This window comes from Ixodes scapularis, unplaced genomic scaffold (genome assembly GCF_016920785.2).
Source record: "Ixodes scapularis isolate PalLabHiFi unplaced genomic scaffold, ASM1692078v2 PGA_scaffold4__175_contigs__length_147842914, whole genome shotgun sequence".
NCBI lineage: Eukaryota > Metazoa > Arthropoda > Arachnida > Ixodida > Ixodidae > Ixodes > Ixodes scapularis.
Window position 1 is genome coordinate 18705645 of NW_024609879.1, and position 23186 is coordinate 18728830.

The 23186-nt window shown below is 45.7% G+C and overlaps 1 protein-coding gene across 1 annotated transcript in view; it reads left to right on the top strand.

Annotated features, from left to right (window-relative positions):
- The window catches only part of LOC8050498 (actin-related protein 6), a 69157-nt gene extending 46529 nt beyond the window's left edge, over positions 1-22628 (top strand). The window contains exons 9-11 of the mRNA XM_040214193.2: positions 2826-2901; positions 12398-12460; positions 22394-22628. Of these exons, the coding sequence (XP_040070127.1) occupies positions 2826-2901; positions 12398-12460; positions 22394-22523 (269 nt within the window). The 3' untranslated portion in view covers positions 22524-22628. The remainder of the gene's footprint in view (positions 1-2825; positions 2902-12397; positions 12461-22393) is intronic.
- The last annotated feature ends 558 nt before the right edge of the window (positions 22629-23186 follow it).

Sequence of the window (23186 nt, forward strand, 5' to 3'; positions counted from 1 at the left end):
TAGATTCTTATAGATTATGTGCTCCAGTATTTTTGAAGGTACAGAAGTAAGAGAGATAGGCCTATAGATTAAGGGAGGTGATTTAATGCCGTTCTTCTGGACCGGAGTGATCTTTCCGATCCTTCAATCGTCAGGAACTGCCGCTGTATTCAAGAACTGCTGAAAAATTTTGGTTAAAAAAATACTCGACGAACACACTGTGCGCTGCAGTATTTCAAAGTTGATGTTATGGATGCCACGAAATGAAGACACTTTCATGGATTTAATAATTTCAACAATACCGTCAAAATCGACATATATTGGATCCATCCAAGGGAGGCTGTAAGCAATGGTTGGTAACAATACTAAAGGACTTGGGATGGTGAACTGAGCTGAGAACATGTTATTTAAAACAGAGGCACACTGACTTGCCTCTGTTTTGTTTTTGAATTCATCTTCCTGGTTATGTGGCGAGCATGGAGTATGGTTAGCAACTTGCCACAATTGGCGAGGGTTATTGAGTAGCAGGGATGGGAGGGTTTCCTGGTTGAAAATGTGTTTCTGTTCCGCAAGCATACGTTTGTACTCATTTGCGCATTCATTATACCTGTCCCAAAATTCAGTGGTCTTATTATTTTTGGATGTCCGAAAACGGCGTTTCTTCTTATTGTTGAGTATTTTCAGCGAGCGCGAGTACCAGGGGTTAGAAGATCGGGAACTTATGGTGGTGCTTGGGACATGTATTTTAACAAGTTCTAAATATTTGTTCTTAAATTTACACCAGTTTTTGTTCACATCCCTACTATCAAATTTATCCAAGAAGACTGAGAAGTAATTTGAGAGGTCCATGTTAAACTGCTCATAATTTCCTTTGTTATATAGCCTTATCGTTTTAACAATTCTTATACGTTCAGGCGCTTGAAATGCTAGGTCACTGTGTACTGCCTTGTGATCACTTGTGCCTTCGAATACAGACAGCGACGAGATACACTCAGGTTGATTCGTTAATACCAAGTCTAATATATTTGAACACATGTCATTTACACGCATGGGAAAAGAAACCATCTGGGACAGATATAAATCTAAATAAAGTTTCACAAACTTACGACAGTCACTGGTACCATGAATGCCATCTTTACCAGGTGAATTCCATTTAATATCGAGGAAGTTAAAATCGCCAAATGAAAGAACAGGATGGTGAGGAAGTTGCACACATAAAGCACACATAAATCATGTGAAGAAGGCACAAAATTAGATGACGCATTGGGTGGCCTGTAACAGGCGCCAAGCAAGATTGATTTAAAACCGCATTTCATTAAGACCCAGATTGCTTCGATAGCGCTGGAGATAAGGAGAAGGGAACTTTGGATACTTTCATGGACGCATATTAAAGGGATACTACAACGAAATTTCGACGCTAATTTTTTGGTCTATACGTGTTCAAAACAGCAGCATCACATCGAACATGCCACTATCTGGTTAAAAAAGTCACGAAAAGGAATTTTAAAACGAATTAAACGATTAGCAAAGAGCACCTGGTGGATGTCGCTAACGCCTCGCTTGTAATGCTCGTCTAGGAACCTTGACAGCTAGTGATGGAGGTTGTCTCGTTTCCGGCCACGACGAGAGAAGAGGGGCAGGAGGAACTCCCCTCTTCCCGAGAATGCCTTTTGTGTGTCGCAGAAGTCGCTATTGTGCCCCTAGAAGATTATAAAAGATTAACCCGTCACTCAAAATTCATACAAAAGCAGCCGCTTCGGTGGCTGGTACGACTAGGCCATCCTCTCGACGTCAGCCTCGCTCGTCCTGAGACGACCTACGTCACGATTGCGTTGGATGTCACATGGTCTCCGCTGGGCCTTCTCCGAGCGCTTGCCAGAGTGGGCTGTTTATAACAAAAAATACAGCCACCAGGCTCGAAATACAAACGTGCGATTGTCATTTACGGATATTGTGGATCATATTCAACCTATTTTTGAACACGACGGGAATATTTCAAATTTCGTTGAAGTATCTCTTTAAAACACCGCCACCACGATGGCCACATTTATCTCGCCTATAAATGATAAACTTAGGGTGATTCGGATATATTTCATTGCTGTCTAAACCGGGATGAAGCCAAGTCTCGGAGATTAGTACAATTTTAGCATCACGCGAGGAAACAAGAGAACAACGTTCCTCTCGTTTTGGCATTAGGCTGTGTGCATTTAAGTATAAAACACCAATTGGGGAGCTAACAGCGGCAACAATTCTGCTCCCACTCCCTGCGCGGTCCTATGGGGAAGTTTCAATGACGGAACCTGAAAGTGCGCCGTAGCTGAAGGCCTTAGTGCCCATGTGCAATTTGTCAAACCGAAGTTTGACAAATTGGCGCTATTTGATTAGCTTCATCAGGTCCTAGCGTCAGCTGTGGTCGGACTTAAAGTGAAACGGAGTATATTGTAATATCCCAGGATGCCCCACCCCCGAAAGATAACTCGCCCCCTATTTTTAATATGATTTGTTGTTCTTTTTTTTTCAAAAACACCGAAATAGAGCTTATTTTTAGTAAATGCATGGCCCTGGCCAATGCAGTTCCCTCGGCAGAAATGGTGTTACTTAGCCACGCCAGGAGATAAGAAAACATTGCTGACTGGGAAGGGCAGTTGTCTTTGGTTTATCGCCCTTCCCCGGGGGCATTTTTACTCTTCATAATTTTACTTTTGTTTTTACCTTTGCGTCAAAGACTGACGGTGCGTTGCACTATTTCTCATTGTTTCATGTGGGCAGGTTAGTTGACTAGAATGCCCCTGGCTTGGCCTTCCAGCTGTCTTCAGAACTTGATTGTTGTGTCCCACCCCCTGCAGATGTGGGACCCCATATGCTGAAGAATGTGCTGCTCACTGGAGGCAATGCCTGCTTCCCGGACTTTGGAGAGAGAGTGTGAGTAGAGTCGGACCACTGACAACAGGTTTATTGGCTTATTGGCCGGTCTCTTTCTCAACTGTCTCTTCATTCACTCTACTTTTACACAAACTTTAATGAGGATGACTAAAGACCCTTTCCGAATTTCAAAGCCATCTATTGGCTTAAATGAGTCTTACTTTTGTCGTACTAAGGGCAGTAAAACTATAGTATTTTCTTAGGCACTGTCTCTTTCTTGTAATGGCAGATGGGGACATGTTCTTTGCCATGCAATCTTTTCCTCAATTGGCATATGTCTCGATGGGGACAAAGAAATTACAAGCCTATACGAAGCGTTTACGAGGCGTTGGCTCTCGTGAAGCCCTCGTTAAAATTCACCCCAATAAGGGGCTTGTGCACCAAGCGTATGCCAACTGATTGATTGGACCGGAGTCCGAATTGAATGCTGGAGCGGTGCTCGTATTTGATCTGTGCATCATATCATGCTGACGTCTTAAATTTTCAGGCTTCCCGTTGTCCTCTTTGGTGCGTGTCTTTGGCTATCTTCCTTCATCGGCAGCCAGCAGTTTGTCATTAGAGTGTCAAAGGTTCCAAACACCCGGATTATGATAGTGATCAAAGTGGTCAGATTGAGCACAAAGTAACTACCATAAAATCCCAAAAAATAGCCCACCTAACATCAAGAGCAAATCGGGTGAAAATATAGAGTGGGTTAACTTTTAGTGTACAATCAAGAAACATGGGCGTACCAACCGGGGGGGCAAGGGGGGCACTTGCCCCCCCAGTTCTCAGAGTGGGGGGGCAAGGCATGCGTTTTGCCCCCCCTGAAACGGCCGCCACTGGGCAGAGCAGACACAGGCCGGCGGCGCCCAAGAAATACCAAGGGCACTGCCCCCCGACCCGCGCGGGCATATTTTTAACGCGCAGGCGATACAAACCCTAGCAACGGTGCTCACGCACGCCGGATTGGCTGGTTTGTGGAGCCTTGCCCCACGAACAAGGCTACACGGTAACCTAACGGAATCCATCCGCGAGACATGGGCCGGACGGGCCGTCCAGACCAGGACGTAGGCCCTTACACAAAATAAAGTTTTGCTTGCTTGCTTGGAGATAGGCGCTGCCGCCGTCAACATAGGCAGCGGATGCAATGCGAGTTTCCGAAGAGGTAGCGTAACTTAGTGGTGAGATGTCTGCCTCATACGTGTCAGACCCGGGTTCTATTTATGTTGTGGGCCGGCTTCTTTTTATTTTTTTTCTCGAACATTTTGTTTTGTCGAGGCATTTGGCGATATTTACATTTCTTTTTTACCATTAACACTAAAAAAACGAATGTTGTTGACGAAACATCGCTAAACTAAATCGTATCGACTCTATTTACGGAAGTGCATGGGGGGCAGCGGGGCTTGGGTTGCCGACCGGACGCCGCAAAGCGGCGTGTACGGGGGGTGGGGGGGGCTAGGTGGGTTAATAGATTTGTAATTAGCAGCCGCACACCGTCACCGCGAAGCGGCGTGAACGCAGGCGCGGGGGTGGGTTAACGCGCTTCGAGTGATACACGAGCAGCCCATCCGGCGTGAGCGTCGTTGTTAGGGGTTCTATCGCCTGCACCGTAAAAGGAGCAGTGTGTGCACCTCCTGTAGTGGGCAAGAATTCCTACATTGGAGAGAAGCGGGGACAAGCCCTTTCTTCAAATGCGTCAAGTCTCCTTGAGCTTCGGAATACAAAGAAACGCCACTATTCGGAGCTAATCCCACAGTTACTCGACCTCTCTTGCGTCGTGTCTGTTCGCTCCCCGCGCCTCGTAGCAGTGTTGTTGCAGTGGGGGGCTCGTTAAAATTTTGGGGTTTTTTGGACTATCTAAATCACTTTCTTCCTTCCCATCCCCCCCTTTTCTACTCCGCATGCTTCCCCCTCTGCAAATATCAGCTGACCTTCCGACATCTTTTCTGTGTTGATAGGCAAAACAACCACTAAAATTGGAAAGTAATTTGTAATTTGAGTGGAAGTCACTCGGAAAAGTAGTTAAAGTAAACTACGAATTACTAGAATATAAATGTAATTAAAAGTTACTAAACTACCCAGAAAAGTAGTTAAACTACAGTAACTTGAGTAAAGTAGTTGAACTACGTACAAGTCTGGCCCGGCAGGCGCTCTGCGTAAGGGTTTTCACCTATCTGCCTAGCCCCGCACACCATCACATGGGCCAAGAAAGGTGTAGTTTTACTGCAGAGGAGAAATCAGCAGGGTCCAAGATGGTGACAATGGAGGATGGGGGACTGTTCCAGTGGCTGATGGCTTGAGAAAGGAATGACCAATTGAAAGCGTTAGTAGAGTCAGAAATGTGCTTGATGGTGCAGACGTTGTTGAGGCGAGAAGATGTTCGGTCGGGGGGTAATAACAAAGTGGTTTTGAGGTCGGGAATGTGGTAGTAGATTTTGTGAATAAAGCACAGCTGAGAGACTTTTCTGCGAAGCTGCAAAGAGGACATGGTTAGTTCAGTTTTTAGCGCTGAGACACTGAAAAAAAAAGTCATAAGTGGATGAAATGAAGCGAGCAGCTCTGTTCTGAACTGCTTCTACAGGGTATTGATGAGGTACAGTCGATGGGTATTCCAGATGGTTGAAGCATATTCTATTTTTGGTCTGACGTACGTGTCCAAGGTTAGCTTACGAACAAAGGGTGGAGCCCTTTTTAAGTTACGTCTGCTTAGTCCAAGAGTTCCAGATGAATCGGCAGTAATGACTTCAATGTGGTTATTTTAGGGAAGGTCAGATGTTAGTCTTACACCAAGGTATTTATACACAGTAGCGGTCTCAATCAGATCGGAGTTTAAGAAGTAATTAAATGACAGTGTTTGTTTTTTTTCTTGGTGAAGTGGATTAGTTTGCGTTTATACTTGTTTAATGACATAATCCACTCTTTGCACCAATTGTTAATTTTCTCTAGATCTTCCTGAAGCTGGTTATTATTTTGCACACAAGTTACTTTGTTATGGATGACGCAGTCGTCGGCGAAAAAGCGGTTTTTTGAAGAAATCCTAATGGGGATGTTATTAATAAATATTAAAAAGAGTAAGGGCCCAAGTACGAACCCCAGGGGAACACCAGGAGATACATTTATTAAGGAAGATTCATGATCATCATGGACGTGACCTGTACACGGGAAAAAAGAAAGTCACGAATCTATGCAAACGGTTATTTGGTCGAGGCAAAAAGATGATAGCTTAGAAAGAAGGCGTTGATAAAAAACACGGCGAACGCTTTGGAAAAAAAAAAAAAAAACTGCGTCAGTTTTTTCATTTTAAGGTTCAAGGTTCAAGGTTAGTGTGCAAGTCATGGATGAAGTCGCAGAGTTGTGTTTCGCAGGAAAGTACAGTCTCCGGCGATATGAAAGACCCACTGGGAGCGCGTGGCCGAGGCGGTGGCTGGTGGGGGCGCTGCGAGCGCTCCGGGCAGTTCCATTCTGCTTCGAGGGGAGGACGCTCATTCGGCACTCGGCACAAACTGATAAGCGCGTTTCGCTTTATCTGAGCCCAAGTGAGCGTCCTCCCCTCGAAGCAGAATGGAATTGCCCGGAGGGCTCGCAGCGCCCCCGCCAGCCACCGCCTCGGCCACGCGCTCACAGTGGGTCTTTCATATTGCCGGAGAGTGTACCTTCTTGAAAACCGTGCTGCTGTTTAAAGAAAAGAAATGGGATGATAGGTGCCTCATGATACTGGAGTAGAGGATATGCTCAAGTAGTTTGCAAGAAATTGAAGTCAATGAATTAGGGCGATAATTAGATGCGGAAGAGCGGCTGCCCTGTTTAAAGACTGGGAATTACCCTTCCCACCTTTTGGTCAGATGGAAGGCACCTTTGAGATAAGGACTGAATAAAGATAAGTTTTAAATACTCACTCGAAATAACACTGGTGTTTCTTTTAAATTTTAGAGTTGATGTTATCGGTTCCAGCGGACGAAGTAAGTTTTAGTTTATCAATCAATGTTATAATACCGGCGGAGTTAACGTTAATAGGATGCATGCGCTCGTAAAGCTCTTCAGGGAGAGTGGGGACGGAGTCCAAGCACTCGTTAGTAAACACTGATGAAAAATATTCGTTAAACACAGAACTATCATGGTCGACGTTGCACATCCGACCATTCCTAACTCTCCCCATCTTCCTAAACGTCCGTGTGTGTCCGAACACCAGAAACCGGAATTTTAAAGGTTAAAAACGGCACGTTGCGAATACGGAACGCGCACTTTCATGCAAAGCTGACGTCAAGTGACTCAAATCGAAAAACATGCATATTTACAATATTGTTATCTCTTCTGGTGAAGGCTCAGCAACCGTTGCATCCGTTTTCGCGCACGAAACGGCGACTACCAGAGAAAGTAAGAACGCAGTGATTGCCTTTATTTTAACAATGTAAACACACTTGCAGGCGTGCGCTGATGAAGCCTCAAAATCAAAGCTCTCGTAGTGTGATTCGTGACTGTGCCGGCTACTACCCAACCTCGTTGTCACGCCACTTTCTGGAAGCATACACCAAAATTACAAGTAAACACACGAAAGCGACATCGATACAATTATCGTCTAGAATATCACCTTATTTAGTCATAACTCTTTCAATAGGCACTACAAGTTGTATTTATTTTAAGAAGAAGCAAAATTTTTTTCGCGAGAAAAAACAAAATATCAATGTTAAGTCTGGTAACGTTGTAATTTTGCCGAATCATTGCCAAATCTTTAGAAAAGTTGGACAAAAGTTGCGCCGAATTTTCGATTTGGGGGGGGGGGAGAGGGTCTGGTTTGCCCCCCCACTCAAAAACAAGTTGGTACGCCACTGTCAAGAAAAGTTAAAAAAAAAAATTCTTCCAAGCTTGTTAAAGGCCAACGACCAGACAAGAGATTCTGCAAGGCAGAAGTTTTTCCTCACTCTGGGGGAGGAGAAAACAGGCAATGGTGGACAGGGTAGAAGGGGGAGAGGAGGAAGCGGGGAAAAAGTGGAAGGCGCGAACTGGTCATTGGTCTTTAAGGTGGCGAGGGGCTACGAAGCAAAAATGACAGTACTACTTCATAGTCAGCAACGTTTGCTTATATTCCGCCAAAGATATATTTAGGCGCATTTACGCCCATCATTGGTCTCAACACTGCTATTGCTAGGAGTGGGCTATCTTTCGCTGTTTAAGAACATAAGGCGAATCAAGCCAAAAATAGGCCTGGGCTATCTTTCGCGGATGGGGCATCTCTTGGGATTTTACAGTATACTCGTTTTCAACTCAAGAAAAAAGGAAGTTTTGTGCATTGGTCACACGCCGCTTGGTGTACAGTAAATTCTCATTAATTCCAACTCCAGAAAGCCACGAATTCTGTATGAATTAGCAGACAGTTGACTTAGCAGAAGTTTGAATTATCAGAAATTCATCCAAATATAATGCAATGAAAATTACGATTTGCCATATGAATGGCTACACCTACAAAGCAGATATTTGATGATTTCCTCTACATATGCCTACTGACCATAAGCAGGTATGCCACACATGAAACATTTATGAAATGTAATGGATAAGTTTATTTATCCCTAAAAAGGTTGTTTATCGTGGACTGTTTAGACAGCGTGGACAACTCAAGACAAAATTAAGTTTGTTCATTGGGCCAAGAAGTTGTTTAGTGTGAAGTATTAAAGGGATACTGAAGCGAAACTTGAAATACACCTATTATGGTCAGAAATAGGTTCAATATGATCAATGATATTCATAAATCATAATCGCGCGTTTGTATTTTGAACGGATGGCTATATTTTTCACCCTGATGGGCCCGATTGGGCGCGCGCTCAAAAATCGGCCATCGGAGAGCGCGATGCGTCTTGGGATATTGGGCGCATTCGTGACGTCACTTGTGCCGGTCGGGAAAGGCTACGGCGTGAATGTTGTGGTTACGAGCGTTGCCACTTGGTGGCGCGTCGACGATTTACGACCTGTGACAACGTCGCCGTTTGAGATGCGCAAGGGCTGCACGCACGCTGCACCACGGCAAGTCGGCAACCACGGCAGCACTGACAAAACCAGCTGTGAGGCCGGATTCTCAAAGCGAATTCACGACGAAAAAAGTGTGTACGACAAATTTGAGAGAAAACCCGTGCTCTCGAAACGAAATTGTCGTAACCTTTGCGCAGGTTACGACAGAATCCTACGACAGCTCCGAAGCTGTCTTACGCACTTTTTACGATCAAATCAACAAGGCCGACAGCGTCGCTCAGTTACTTGGTATCGGCCACCAACGGACATTTATTTTTCTTCGTGCTCTTCTCGTGCGTCCCGACTTCAACCAGCAAGAAAAAAGGAAGGAGTACTTAAAACAGACCACGACGATCAAGAACGCAGGATCCACAAACACACGAGAAGAGCTACAACAGCCACGATTCTGCCGACCGAGCGAGCTCGGCAGAATATAGTAGGCCTAGCAGCAACATCGACTCGGCGCACCGTTGCTCCGGCGGTCCTTGGCCAAGACCGTCTGTCCATGACCGGCTGGCCTGCTGAATGGAATATGCCCGCGCGACCCTTGTGGACCCTTACCGGATGAGTAGTTTGATCCCTGAACTAAATTTCAGAGGTCAATATTTCCCCCTTGTCATCTCGATCTCCTTGTTTTCCGAGACAGCGGTGACGAACGCTGTCGTCGAAAAGGGACTCTCATTGATTCTATCTCCTTGTTTTGTGTGATATAGAACTCAAATAAACGCCATACGGATTACCTTGGCAACTCGGTATGTACACTCTGTTATTAGTATGCCATTTTTATTCTGACTCGACGCTACGTCAGTGTCGAGCTATAGCAGTTCGTGGGAGCTACGCGATGTCGGTCTAACCTTTCTTTGCCGAGTGTCATGTCAGTATCGAGTTGCAATCGTAAAAGATCGGTCCAGAAGCGCTTGCCGAAACGCGGTCTAAGAGCGAATCCAGCACTTCGATCAAACGCGCGCGTCCGCTCCGAGTGTGAACAGGTATTTGGCATTTGCGTGGCTCTTGCTGACACCCTCGTAGTTCAAACATATCCTTTTTAACGTCGGCTTGCAGCTCGCGACTCGCAGCAACTAATACCGGCCGTGCCATTAGCATGCTCGGGCCGTTTCGTGCAAAGAGCCGCAACGAGAACGAGCTCACTGTGGCCAACTACGCTTTGGCTTCCTCCGCCAAGGCTTTGCAAACGCGTTCAGGCCTAGGCGAATTCTGCCGGCACGCCGTATTGCCGCAGAACGGCGCTGCTATTTTGGCACAAGTGATGTCACGAGAACTTCCCCCCATCCACCAGATGAGAATTTGAAATCGTTTAATTATGTTTAAAATTAGTTCTCCTGTGTTTTACAGCGCAATATTTATATTTCCGAGGTGGTGCCTGTCCCTAGCCCATATTTATGCAACAAGATCGGCGCTAAAATTTCGTTTCACTACCCCTTTAAGCAGGAGACAAATGATAACAATGAAAACGGGCACCGTGCGGCAGTTTTCATAGCAACCTGCGTGAACAATGTGACGTGGACCTATGCCATGTAGCCACGTCACAATGTCCACGTAACTTGCTGTGAAAATGTCTGCGTGGTGCCCTTCTTCATAGCTCATATCGGACCTGCTTAAGCCTCGTCGAGTGCTCTTCTCACCGAGCACTGGTGCACTGCAGAGAAGCAGCACCCACGCAAGTAATCTGCGCATGTGTTTCCTCTCTGCAGTGCACTGGTGCTCGGAAAGAAGCGCACTCAACGGGGCCGCGTAAACAAAAAGCATGAATTACACGAAAACGCCATTCGAATTAAGCACCTTGTGAATACCTTAAAAACGTAGCGAGACAACTAAAAATTTTGAAATTTGTTTTAATTAACCGGAAGTATGAAATATCCGAGTTTGAATTATCGCAAGCCTACTGTAGCTGTTCAAAATTTGATTGTCGGAGGAAGAAGCAATGCTTTTGGCATTTAAGCATGTATGTCCGGATAAAATAACATATAGTATCCAATCTAAAATGCTCCTACATATATCTTAATTCTGCACATAAAAGGGGGAAATTAGTAATGCTCCGCGAGAAGCCGGACCTCTTTTTTGCAACAGTTCTTGAGGTGAAAATGAGTATAAATAAAACTATCCTTTTCCTAAAGAGTAGCCATGGCCAATTGAGTGTGCCTGTTTCTTAACACCACTGCCTGTTTATGACATTGGCTCATTTTCTGATGTCCCACATTTCGACGAGTATTTATTCCCAGGCTTAGCTGAGATTTTAAGGTATTCTTTTTTTCTTTACAAGATAAAACACATTTTGAGTTAAAATTTTAAACCATACTGAGCAAACTAATGAGCAACTCTTGTCGTCCCCAAATAATCTGGATGTGACTACAAGTTGAAAAGAATTGGAACTTTTAGAGATGTTTAAAACTTTAAAATATTAAAAAATTTCTGGTATTTCCAGTAGTAACAGTGTATTACAAACTCAGCCAAGTGGGAAACACTCTTTGCTAACCATTGAAAGCGTTTAATGTTTGCACACCTCTACTAAGAATGCATTGCAACTGGCAACACGGAATACCAGTCCTGTCCTAGTTGTTTCAAACTTTTCATATTTCATTCAATCTAAATTTAAATTTTTGCTCTATCAAACATTTGCGTGCCAATCGTGCATAAAATCTGCAGGGTTTTTGCAAGCGCTATTTAGACATGAAAACATTTATTAATAAGCCAGTGAGTGAAGTGCATTTAAATTTTTCATAGTGGCACCTTTGCATCCATCAAACTCAAATGTTGTGAGTGTACCATGAAATACCGAGCGAGCGCCCACTCAAAATTTGAAGATAATCGCGAAAAATAGGGGATGGATAGGCACATGTGAGGTCATCAGTTTTGCATTATATGTACTGTGCATATCTTTTCAAATGTTCCAAATTTCGGGGGTGGGCGCTTAGTGCAGAAGGGGCGAATGCACGGTATTCTTCAGTAGGCTTTTATAAAGGAATGCAAGAAAATAAAAATAGGTTATTCCTCTGCACAGGGAGAAAAACAGAAACAAACCTTCTAGTCGACGTGCAGACACGCATCACACACTCAAAGATTTATTTCATGTTTTTGTTTCATGTTCTACCATCTGGGAGTAGCAGCATCACCCAGATACATATTCTGTTTCTATTTTTATCTTGTACAGAAGAATGGCATGCTTTTCTTGTTCTTTGTTTTTCAGTTTTCGTTTTAAGATTAATTCTCAAATTTAAGTACAATAAATTAACCACCTAGCACACCTTTGTGAAAAAATTTTATTGCACTGTCTTATTTATGAGATTTTATTTTTGGCTAAATAGTGCTCCTGCAGAATGCAAAAAACAAATAACTGTTGATCCTGAAAAAAAGAAATGGGGACAAAGAGACAGTGTGTTTGAAATCATTAAAAACATGGTCCTTGGCTGCATTATAGATGCTGTGTGTCTCTAATGACCTGACTCATGTTGAACAAACTCTCCTTGTATGTTTTTTTTTTCTTTTTTTAAATTAGGTACAAAGAACTGCGGAGCCTTTGTCCTGAGGTCTTTGAGGTCAACGTCACAGCCCCTGACAAGTGAGTGGTGGTCAGAACGTTTTTATTTTAAGAATGCCCTGAAAAAAACACTGAAGTGAAAAAGAACATTTTTTTGTTTTTAAGTGCCTAGATGGGACACGTATGACACAAACAAATTTTCTACAAAATAAAATCATTTATCGCAAAATTTATGCCGAGAGATGTGGTTTTGCTGGAGGTCGTGGGCCGCCTTAGCCCCACCCACAGATCAGCTGCCCCGCCCATTACTACTGGATCGGCCGAACACGTATGCAAGCCTAATGTCTTCCTGCTCCGACGTTCGGTGCAGCTAGTTTGCCGTTTGATGCTGCCTGCTGGTCGTGCGAGCGGACATGCGGCAGCTTACGGCATTGTCTGCTATCAAAACTCTACCACCATCTGCAACGTCCACAAGACACACCCACGAAGGCGGTGGTCCAGCTTTCCGTCACTCACAAGCCACGGTTTAAAACAAGTGTCAGTCAGTGTCTGCTGATGCGCACAGAAAGGCGACTTGAAGGATTAAAAGAAATCAACAGAATAAATGTGCAGTCCTTTCAGCTTTTTTGTCAATATGCACAGGATGGGTGAGCGTCATGACGCATGCTAAGAACTCAACCTAAAAGTTCTCTCTTTGGTATGCCAGGCGCACTGCTAAAAACTCGAGAGCCACGGGCCTTCTGGAGTGAAATGTCGGGAACATACCTGGACAAGGTTGATGCAAGGCGAACACCCGATTGCTTTCGGCCAGATGGCTCACAAATTTTTACCTGTGTAGGTGTCCTGCCAGTACTGAAACCATGGTCTCAATCACGATGACTGCACAATTTGCAGAGCAGTGGGGCCGCTTTTATGGAAACCGACATCTTTATTCAGCATCAACAGGCACAAACAAACAAACAAATCAAGCCAGATCAAGCAAAATATTTGACGTGGGACACTAGCCTTCACAATGCTTCCGAAGGTGCGTTCGGTAGTTGTTTGCTACAAACTAGGTTGATTGACGAGACCTTCCTCTAAACATCTTGGTAAGTGCAAAATGACGCGCACTCATATAGGTAAATTGAGGAGCTCAACGGGCTACTCAGTGTATTGAACCACTTACCACAAATTCCAGCAGCCAAGTTTTTTTGTCGTTCGAAATCAAAGTGGAAGTGTCGATCTTGTGATATTTTTTTTAAACAATAATGACTCTATCTAGATTGTCTGTTCATTGAACCTAAAAACATCGAAAAAAAGACTATCACGACACGTGGAAACAATTTTATAACTAACATTCCACACATCAATCATCTCTCCTGCCACTGAGAGCTGCAAATCAGTGCTTAGCTAGCAAAGCACCTTCCACTAATGGGCAGGGCCTAGAGCAGGATCACCTCCACCTAAATTGCATCTCGCTGTGTAAATATTGCAGTAAAACTTTTTTATTTTCTATGCAAGATTAATTTGTTTTATTAATTAACATGTAAGATTAATTTGCAGTAATCCCTCATTCTAACGAAGTAAAGAGTACGGCAGAAAAATTCTATACCATATTTACTCGCGTATGAACACACATTTTTTTCCCGAAAAATTGACAGATATCTGGGGGGGGGGGGTAAAATTTTTGCATTTACACACTTCGTGCAAATGTCATGTACTGTGGCACGTCTCCACTGATGGAGGCGCCCCCACTGCTGATCGGGGGCGCGCCACAATAAACATGCTTTATAAATTGCAAACCTTTTTAGGGCACTTTCGGGGTGCCCTTTGCCGAAGGAAAAGCACCCTGTGAAGCTCGCTCAGCACGAAAAGCAACACGACCGTTCTTAGGCGATATATATTGCTAGTATCCAGGGGGCACGCTCGGGTATATCCACGACTACACGTATAAGAGCTCGTACGAAGTTCAACCCCCAACCGCCGAAGCCCACTCGCATGGATCAAGTTTCGTTCACGGAGACAAGAGCTCGTACAAAGTCCAGATAGAGCCAAGAGAACAGTGCCAGCAGCCTTGAAGTTGGATGGCAACCTGCGGAACACTCTGACCATATATTTAATCAAACAAGCCTTGGTTATTGTTATAAGCTTTCCCGAGTAAACCGGGGGACAGGAAGAAATGAACACCATCGTTCTCAGCGTGCGTGTGCAGGCAGCTCGAGATGCCAGACACTTCTTGTCTTTATTCTCGCGCCACGGATGCATGGCGCCGCTAGCATCATCATCACACTCGTCCCCTTTTTATACGAAGGAATAACAATACTGTCTCACAACCTAGACGTCAAAGTTCGGGTCACTATGGTCTAAGGCCTGTAACGATCTACGGCTTTTTTTACTCTCGTAGAGCGTAGCTTTTGGGGACTACTCGGAGTCTGGACGGTTGGCAACGTCTGGCATGAAACTTCCCGACTTCGAGGAGGTCCTATGTCATGGTGTGCTGTTGTTGGTCCATGATGATCTTCGTTCCCGGAAGATCCGGTTGACGTGTCTCGTTCAGCTGTGGAGTCGGTTGCCCCGTGCTCTCTGTAGGGTGTCACAGGCGGACGACGACGTTCTCGAAGATGGTCACCATGACGGTTCCAACGAGTCCCATCTTTCAGTTCCACTTGCACAGATGATGAACTCGATGGTTGTATAACAACCCCAGGAAGCCATGAAGGCCCTGACCTGAAATTTCGGGCAAACACTTTTTGACCATGCTGAGGTAGAGGGCCTTTGCGTGCTCTTTGGTCACAGCGTAACTTTTGCTTCAGCTGCTTCCAGAGTACTTCACTCCGCATGTCCGGATGTAGGAGGTCTAGGGCTGTCTTTAGCTTTCTGCCCATTAGCAGCTCAGCTGGACTATGACCTGTTAGTGAATGCTTTGTAGTTTTGTATGTCAGAAGCATCCTGTCAATCTTGGTCTGAAAATCTCCAGATGACGCTTTCTTCAGCATTCCTTTCACGGTCTGCACGACGCGTTCCGCAGCTCCGTTTGATGCTGGGTGGTAAGGGGGAATCAGTATACGTCGGATCCCATTGCGGCTCAGGAATTCGCTGTACTTGTCGCTTACGAAGGCCGGACCGTTATCCGAAACGACAATATCTGGTAGACCGTGTGTCGAAAAGATGTTCCGAAGGCATTTGATCGTAGCATCAGCATAGGGTGACGATACCGGTATGACCTCAACCCACTTCGAGTATGCGTCGACCAATACCAGGAAATAACGTCCTTGAAATGGACCACCAAAGTCAACATGTAAGCGAGACCATGGCCGTTCTGGAAAAGGCCACGGGGTTGACTGTACTTTCCGGTCGGAACGGTGATGTTCTTGGCATTCACGACAATCTTGAAGCTTTGCCGTGATACTGTGGTCTAGCCCATCCCACCAGACGTGACTTTGTGCAATGGACTTCATCTTCTCCACTCCTGGATGGCTTTCGTGCAGTAATTGAAGTACTTGCTCTTGTAACCTGACTGGGATGATCACTCTTGATCCCCACAGTAAACAGTCTTCTTGGACGCTGAGTTCTGTCAGCTTTGTTCGAAAAGGCGACCACTGTGGTCCTCCTGGGAGATCGCTACCGGACCACAGTGCTTGTCTCACTCGTGACAACACTGGGTCAGTCGCGGTATGCTGTGCAACGACTGCGGCGGAGAGAACAGCAGGGTACGCCGCTTCCAACATGAGTACATCAGCTGGCCGCGGAAGTTGGAAGTTGTCCACTGGTAACGGTAAGCGACTCAACGCATCGGCGTTACCTATGCTCGGGCCGGGTCGGTAGACGAGCTTGTCTTGTACGCTGCTAGTGTAATTGACCAACGTATGACATGAGGTGATCCTCTCTCTGGAATGGCCTTGTCAAGGCCCAGAAGTCCAAGGAGAGGTTTATGGTCAGTGACGGCTTCAAACTGGTTACCCCAAAGATACTGATGAAACTTCGTCACTCCGAAAACGAGTGCCAAGGCTTCCTTATCAAGCTGACTGTAATTTTGCTCAGCTGGTAGGAGGCTTCTCGAGGCGAAGGCTATGGGACGTTCCTGTCCCCTTGAATCTCGATGGGCAAGGACAGCGCCGAGTTTGTAAGGAGATGCGTCACAGCTGAGGATGATCTTTTTGTTAGGATCAAAGTGTTGAAGTACTGCTGCAGACGTCAAGAGCTCTTTGCTCTTGTGAAAAGACTTCTCCTCTTGGTGCCCCCATCGCCATGATGTATTCGCAGCGAGCAGGTGGTACAATGGTTGAAGTACTGAGGACAAGTTGGGAAGGAAACGCCGGTAATAGTTGACGAGTCCAAGGTAGCTTTGAAGCTGCTTGAGGTCAACTGGTCGAGGCGCATTTAGGACAGCTTCTACCTTGCGTGGCGTTGGCTTCAGTCCTCCAGCTTCAATCACATGCCCAAGGTATTCCACCTCGTGGGCCATAAATGTGCATTTTTCAAGCTTGAGCTTGAGACCTGCGTCCTCTAGATGCTGCAGCACTTGTTCAAGATTTCTTAGGTGGTCTTTGTCATTGAGTCCAGTCACGAGAATATCGTCAAAGTATACGACGACGTGTTGCATATCCTGCAGTAGGTTTTCCATTTCTCTCTGGAAGATTGCAGGAGCCGAGGATACTCCAAATGGTAGTCTGGTATATTGAAAAAGTCCTTTTGGAGTGTTGATGGTGACAATCTTCTGACTCTCAGGCTCGAGCTCCACCTGTTGGTATGCGTCCTTCAGGTCCAGTTTGGTAAACTTGACGCCTCCTGAAAGTTTGGCCCACAGATCTTCCAATCTGGGTACCGGGTACTTCTCGAGAATGGTTGCAGGATTTACAGTAACCTTGAAATCACCGCAGATCCGCACTCGGCCGTCACGCTTTAGAACAGGCACGATCGGTGCTGCCCATTCGGATGTTCTCACAGGACAGATAATTCCATCGCGCTGAAGTCGTTGCAGTTCTTGAGCAACCTTGTCCTGTAACGCAAACAGAATCGTGCGAGGCTTGAAGAACTTGGGCCGCGCTCCCTCTTGGATGGTGATCTTAGCTTTCACACCTTTCAGCGTTCCTAGTCCGTCGGAAAACACTTCCTTGTGATTTTTCAGAATTGCTTCCATGCTGGATGCAGCGGTAACTTCTTTCACATCGGCCAAACTTATTCCAAGGGCGTTGATCCAATCTCTTCCAAGGAGTGTGGGAGTCTGGTCACGTGCGACATACAAAGGAAGCGTTGCTTCTTTGTTTAAAAATCGAACAGGTACGACAACCTTTCCCTGAACCTTAGAAAGGTCACCGCGATAGCTTCTTAGGATGACATCCGAAGGTTCACATTGAAGCTCTGGAAATTCTTCTACGAAAGTTCTTTGTCCGATGATGGAGACGCTGGCTCCGGTGTCCACTTCTAGCCGAAGTGGTTTCCCCGCCACTTCCAATGTAGTAACATATGGAGGTGATGATATGGAGGATTTCAGTGACCACATGTTGTACGTCACGGGTGGCTGACTCGTGGACGACTGTTCGGAATTGTCAACAGCATAGACAGGACGCTTGTGAGCGTTTTTCTTCTGTCCGGAATTGTTGGATTGGCCTTGCTGCTTCTTTGATTTGCACACACTGGCAAGGTGTCCCGTCTTGTGGCATGCGTTGCACTTTGTTTTCGAGTGCTTGCACACAGACGCATAATGAGGCCCTCCGCAACGATAGCAAGTGATGCTTTTCGATGAAGCTTCTTTGGCCACGTTGATACCTTCGGACGCCACTTGACATTTTCCTTGTTTCATTAGCAAGTTCGAATCGTTCTTCGCAGTTTCCATCGCTAGTAGAAGCTGTATCGCAGACTCGAACGTGAGAATGGGCTCTTCAAGCAACCGTGTCTGCATTGTGGAGTCATTGATGCCGCAGACAAGTCTGTCGCGAAGCATGTCATTCAGGAATGTTCCGTACTCGCAGTGCTCGGTTAGCTTCTTGAGTGCGGCAACATAGTCGCTCACAGATTCTCCCGTGTGTCGACATCGGCTGTTGAACTTGCAGCGGGTGACTACCACAGAGGGTTTTGGGGTGAAGTGGTTGCTGAGAGCGCCAAAAATCTCCTCTATGCTCACTTCGTTAGGAGCCTTGGGGGTCAGAATGCTCCGCAGAATGGAGTACGTTTTAGCACCACAGGACGTCAGAAAAACTGACCTTCTTTTTGCAGTAGGAATGCTGTTGGCCTCGAAGAACAGCGCGGTGCGTTCCATGTACTCTAACCAGTCCGCTGGTTCCCCGTCAAAGACTTCCATTGTCCCGTACTTCGGCATGGTGGAGCTGAACACGGCTAAGGCTTGCCGTAAGGAGATAATACAGGTTTTACCCTCGTCGCCAATTTGTTATAAGCTTTCCCGAGTAAACCGGGGGACAGGAAGAAATGAACACCATCGTTCTCAGCGTGCGTGTGCAGGCAGCTCGAGATGCCAGACACTTCTTGTCTTTATTCTCGCGCCACGGATGCATGGCGCCGCTAGCATCATCATCACAGTTATGAATGTCCTGCAGCAGGTTTACTGAATAAAAACATAAGTAAGTGGAGTTCGCCGAGAATTTTATCCGGGCATCAGTTCTCCTCGAACTGCTCCAGGCTTCGCAAGGACACCGTCACTGCCACAGCACTCCACTTTCTTTCGAAGCTGCCGTAGGTTGTTTTGCGCCTCCACAGTCATCGGCGTTTCCCGAGGTGCCTCTTCGACGTCGCTTTGTGTTTACCCTGGCCGCACGCAAGGTGCAGTGATGTGATTGCTGCACCAAACTGTGCCAAGGGGTTAACCCTGCTACATCCTGCTACATTTTACCAAAATATGGGTAATCTGCGCCAAGCCTGCAGCAAAGGACCAGTTTTGGTCGCCTTTCAAAACCGAAACTAAACTGAGATCCGTAATTGAGCATTCGTGGGCTAGATGACGCAAGCGGCCGCCTGACACAAAGTGCCCTGCATCAATCGTCCATCCGGTCTTGCATGGTTTTTCCCGCCGTCTCTCGTTTTGCTCTCGTCGTCCCGTGTCTCGTGTCACCTCTTTTTATAATTTATTCAACGATAGACGCGGGCGAGTGCGGATACCCCACTGATCTTTATGACAATTGCTGGATCGCGCTTCCTCTCACCGAAAATGAGGCCACCGTCGGCCATCTTACGAGATATGCTCTAGCGCTGTCAAGCCTAGACGGTTACCATGGTTACCGTGTGTAGGTCACGTGAAAACAGAGGCAAAGGTCGCGTGACCGCAGCCTTGACAACGCTTCAGCGGCACTCGTAAGATGGCCGACCGGTGGCCTCAATCACGCAATGGGCTCGAAGCAGGGAAGCGCGATCTAGCAATTGTCATAGAGATCAGTGGGATACCCCGACGCCAACATGCCAGGTACCAGCCATGCCGTCATGCTGTGGAACGAAACCACGTTTTTGCGCGGCGGGAGTTACTTTGTGATCTGAAGCACTCGCTCCTGAAAGCAACGGCAGTGGGAAAACTATACTTGGTCCCTACGTCGCTGCTAATATGGCGCTTTCTAAACTGAGACAAGGAGCACCTCATGTTTATCAACATTCCCGTTCTTGTTTAAACCAAACGCGACTACAAAAACCCCTCTTTAACTCAAAGACTGCTGTGTCGGAGTATTGATTACCTAGGTGTCTCTCGGTAGGTTTTCTTCTAAGAGGGACCCCGGTATGTGAAAAATCTGCCGCGAAAGAAAGTTAATGAAGAAAAATTAGCTAAAACAAAGAAGGCAGTATCTTGCATTGATGCGCACACATTCTTTTTCTCCGTGTTTTTAGCTTGTACCTCGCCTGCTAACCTGGCAAGCACGTGCTGTTGTACTTTTTTTTTGTCGTATGCTGGACAGTTACATTTTGCATTCAATTTGGGGAACCAGTTGGCGACGGAACGGAATGGCATGGTTTCGGTTTTAATTGAACAATCATTTCCGTTCGCGCAACGAAGCACGTGCAACTGCAAGCCTGCCGAAGTTACCCTCATGTGCATGAGAACATGATTGCACTACAGAGGCACAAACAGGGACGCTTGCAATTCTTTGTTTTACGTTTGCTTCCTTTTGACGAAAATCTGGCTCGTGGGCAACTAGTAAAATGGTGGCAAGCGGTTTTTCAGGATTGCTCGGCAACGCCTACAGCACTGTGTACTTGTGAGATGTCTCAATGTCTCTTTGGAGACATTGAAAGTGGACATTTATTAATAGCTGGACGCAAAGGGAGGCTTGCTGCAGCCTTGCAGAAAGTTTCGAAAAGCAAAACGAAGAGCACCCGCTAGTAGTAATGAACCTTTGTCTTGTGTACAATTTCACATTGCACTGCAGTAGTTACATGTTTTATCAGTCGGAGACTGCTTTTTATTTTATTATATTATTTAAGTAGTCAACCTAAAGCTGTGATATTTACTACTAAGCTGGTCATTTTCAGATAAATTTTAATATGTGCAGTTTGGTTCTTATTTATCTATAGCGGGTACATATATATGTATCATTTAACTGAAGCATTGCAAAATATTTCATTGGCATTTCAGTTGAATCTTGAAAGACTCCCAGTTGTTCTAACTTGACCATAGTTTGTGTATTGCGGCGAGCAAAGTGCCCTCTGTTTGTCCAGCATTTAAAACTAATATTGTTTTTATTTTTTTAAGAATATCTGCCTCAAAAGCCACTTTTGCTGCTCCGCAACACTGTTTTGGCTGCTCTAAAAGCCACTTTTGCTGCTCCAAAACACCATTTTGGCTGCTCCGAAAGGTGCTCCAAAATGGCTTAGGCCAATCACATCACCGAAGGCATATAATCGTAGCATTTGTGGCAGGAGCAACAACGGGAATGTCCGCATCGACAGGCACGAACGAATCAAAGTTATCCTCGGTAAATTTGCCAACATGTTCTCACGCACTCCTGTAGAGACCGTTGCAGCTCTGGGAGTCGTGCGCCGGCTCGGCAAGCATGCTCGCGAAAGAAAGTCTGATGGTCACAAAGCAGTTGTCGAACTTTCATCTTTGGGTCGCAGGCGCGCTTTCTCTTGCATGAGAAACCTATTGTTCTGCAAAATGGTGGACAGTGTCAAACAGGCGATGCCGGAATGTCAAATTATTTGGCGCTTTCGGACTTGGGCCGGCCACTTTTCTCAACCTCGCAGATCTAAGCGACTTTCGGTAAACACTCCCAATCTCTCATAACACACATGTGCGTGTACTACGCCACAGGCACGTGCAACAGGTGCTCCCAAAGGCTTGATCTCCTCTGGGCTCCATCGTTCCCTTGACCCGATTCCGACAGGAGTCGGGCAGCGTCGATTGCGGGTGCCATGAGTAGCGTCGGAATGTGTACGCTGCGCCGCTGCTGCCTGCTACGACCGCCCCCTACCCGTGTCCCCGCATCGGAAGTGGTGCTCTGCGCGCTCTGCCCTCCGTCACTCGGTCACTCTGTTTTCTTGTTTACCGTTTTCCCAATTCGCCGTTTTCCTCGGTGGGGAAGGGGGAGGGAACACAAGGGTCTCCGTGCGACCCCTTGTAGGCTTGCATGCTTTCGGCACCGCAGCCTTCGTAATAAGCATGGCTGGCCGCCGATACACATAGAATAATCCGGATAAAAATGCATGCATTTCGGTCGGGATCACATCGAACTTCGATAAAAGCGATTTCGTAATAACAAGGGATTACGGTGTGTATCCCACCTAAGAACCACTTTAAAAAAAAAAAAAATTTTTTTCTTTATTTTAGTGTATCTTTAATCCTCATTTTAAAAATATCCTTTCTTGGCTATGAACACTTGACTGACACCAAGGTTATCGAACCACACTAAACATGTGCATCACGCAGGTTTATTACATTATATTGCATCTATATGAAACAAAAAGAAAATTGACTGCAAAACTTAAAAGAAGTGACTTTCAGATAATAGTTCAAATTCTGTGAGGAAAGCAATCTACATAGGTCATAATTGCCGTTAGAAACTTTTATAATTGAATCGTGTTTCACTTGCCTTTCAGCCCCATCACCTATGCCTGGGAGGGAGGAGTAATGGCTTTTCAGGATGCTGACATGACGAAGCAAGTTGTCACCAAGAAACAGTATGAAGAGCATGGGACAGCCTTTTGTCTCGACAAGTTTGACACTTAACTATATTTCCCAGTGCCTTCATTCATCATCTTACAAGCAGTATCACTCATGGCCTTGGCAAATAAAAGCCAATAGTTCAGGCTGAGTGTTGCCATTCTCAAGACAGATGAATGTCATGAATGTGTTTATTTTTCCATGAATTTCAATTACACAAAGAGAATTGATTGAGGCAGCGGTTTGCAAACTTTTAGACCTCGAGGGACCCTGATGTCCCTTGAACAGCAGCCGAGGAACCCATTTCTGTCTCGGCAATGAGGCAATAAAGTAAAGCAGAAGCCTAATGACCTTGTAAAAGGTAATGCCCATGCTAAGAAGTGTCTGTAGTCTGTTGCAACTCAAGAAGATAGGGCAAGAGAAAGGAAGGCCAGGGAGGAGGAAGCAGATAAAGCACTGGAGAGGGAAATTTCCCCTCTCCTCTCTAGCGTTCTGTCTGCTTCCTCCTCTCCAGCCTTTTTTTCCCTCGCCCAACATTGTTGAGCTGTAACCTACTTATAGCTCATCATTTTTTTTATTTATTTGCAAAGAAATTTTCACTGCCAATCACAGCAGGAAGTATGTTCTACAAAGAAGCATGTATAAAACATTGCTACTAAATGTTCTTGCTTGTCCCCTTGCCTTTGTGTTGAACCTCCAGAGACCTGAAAAATATTGGGCAGAAGAATT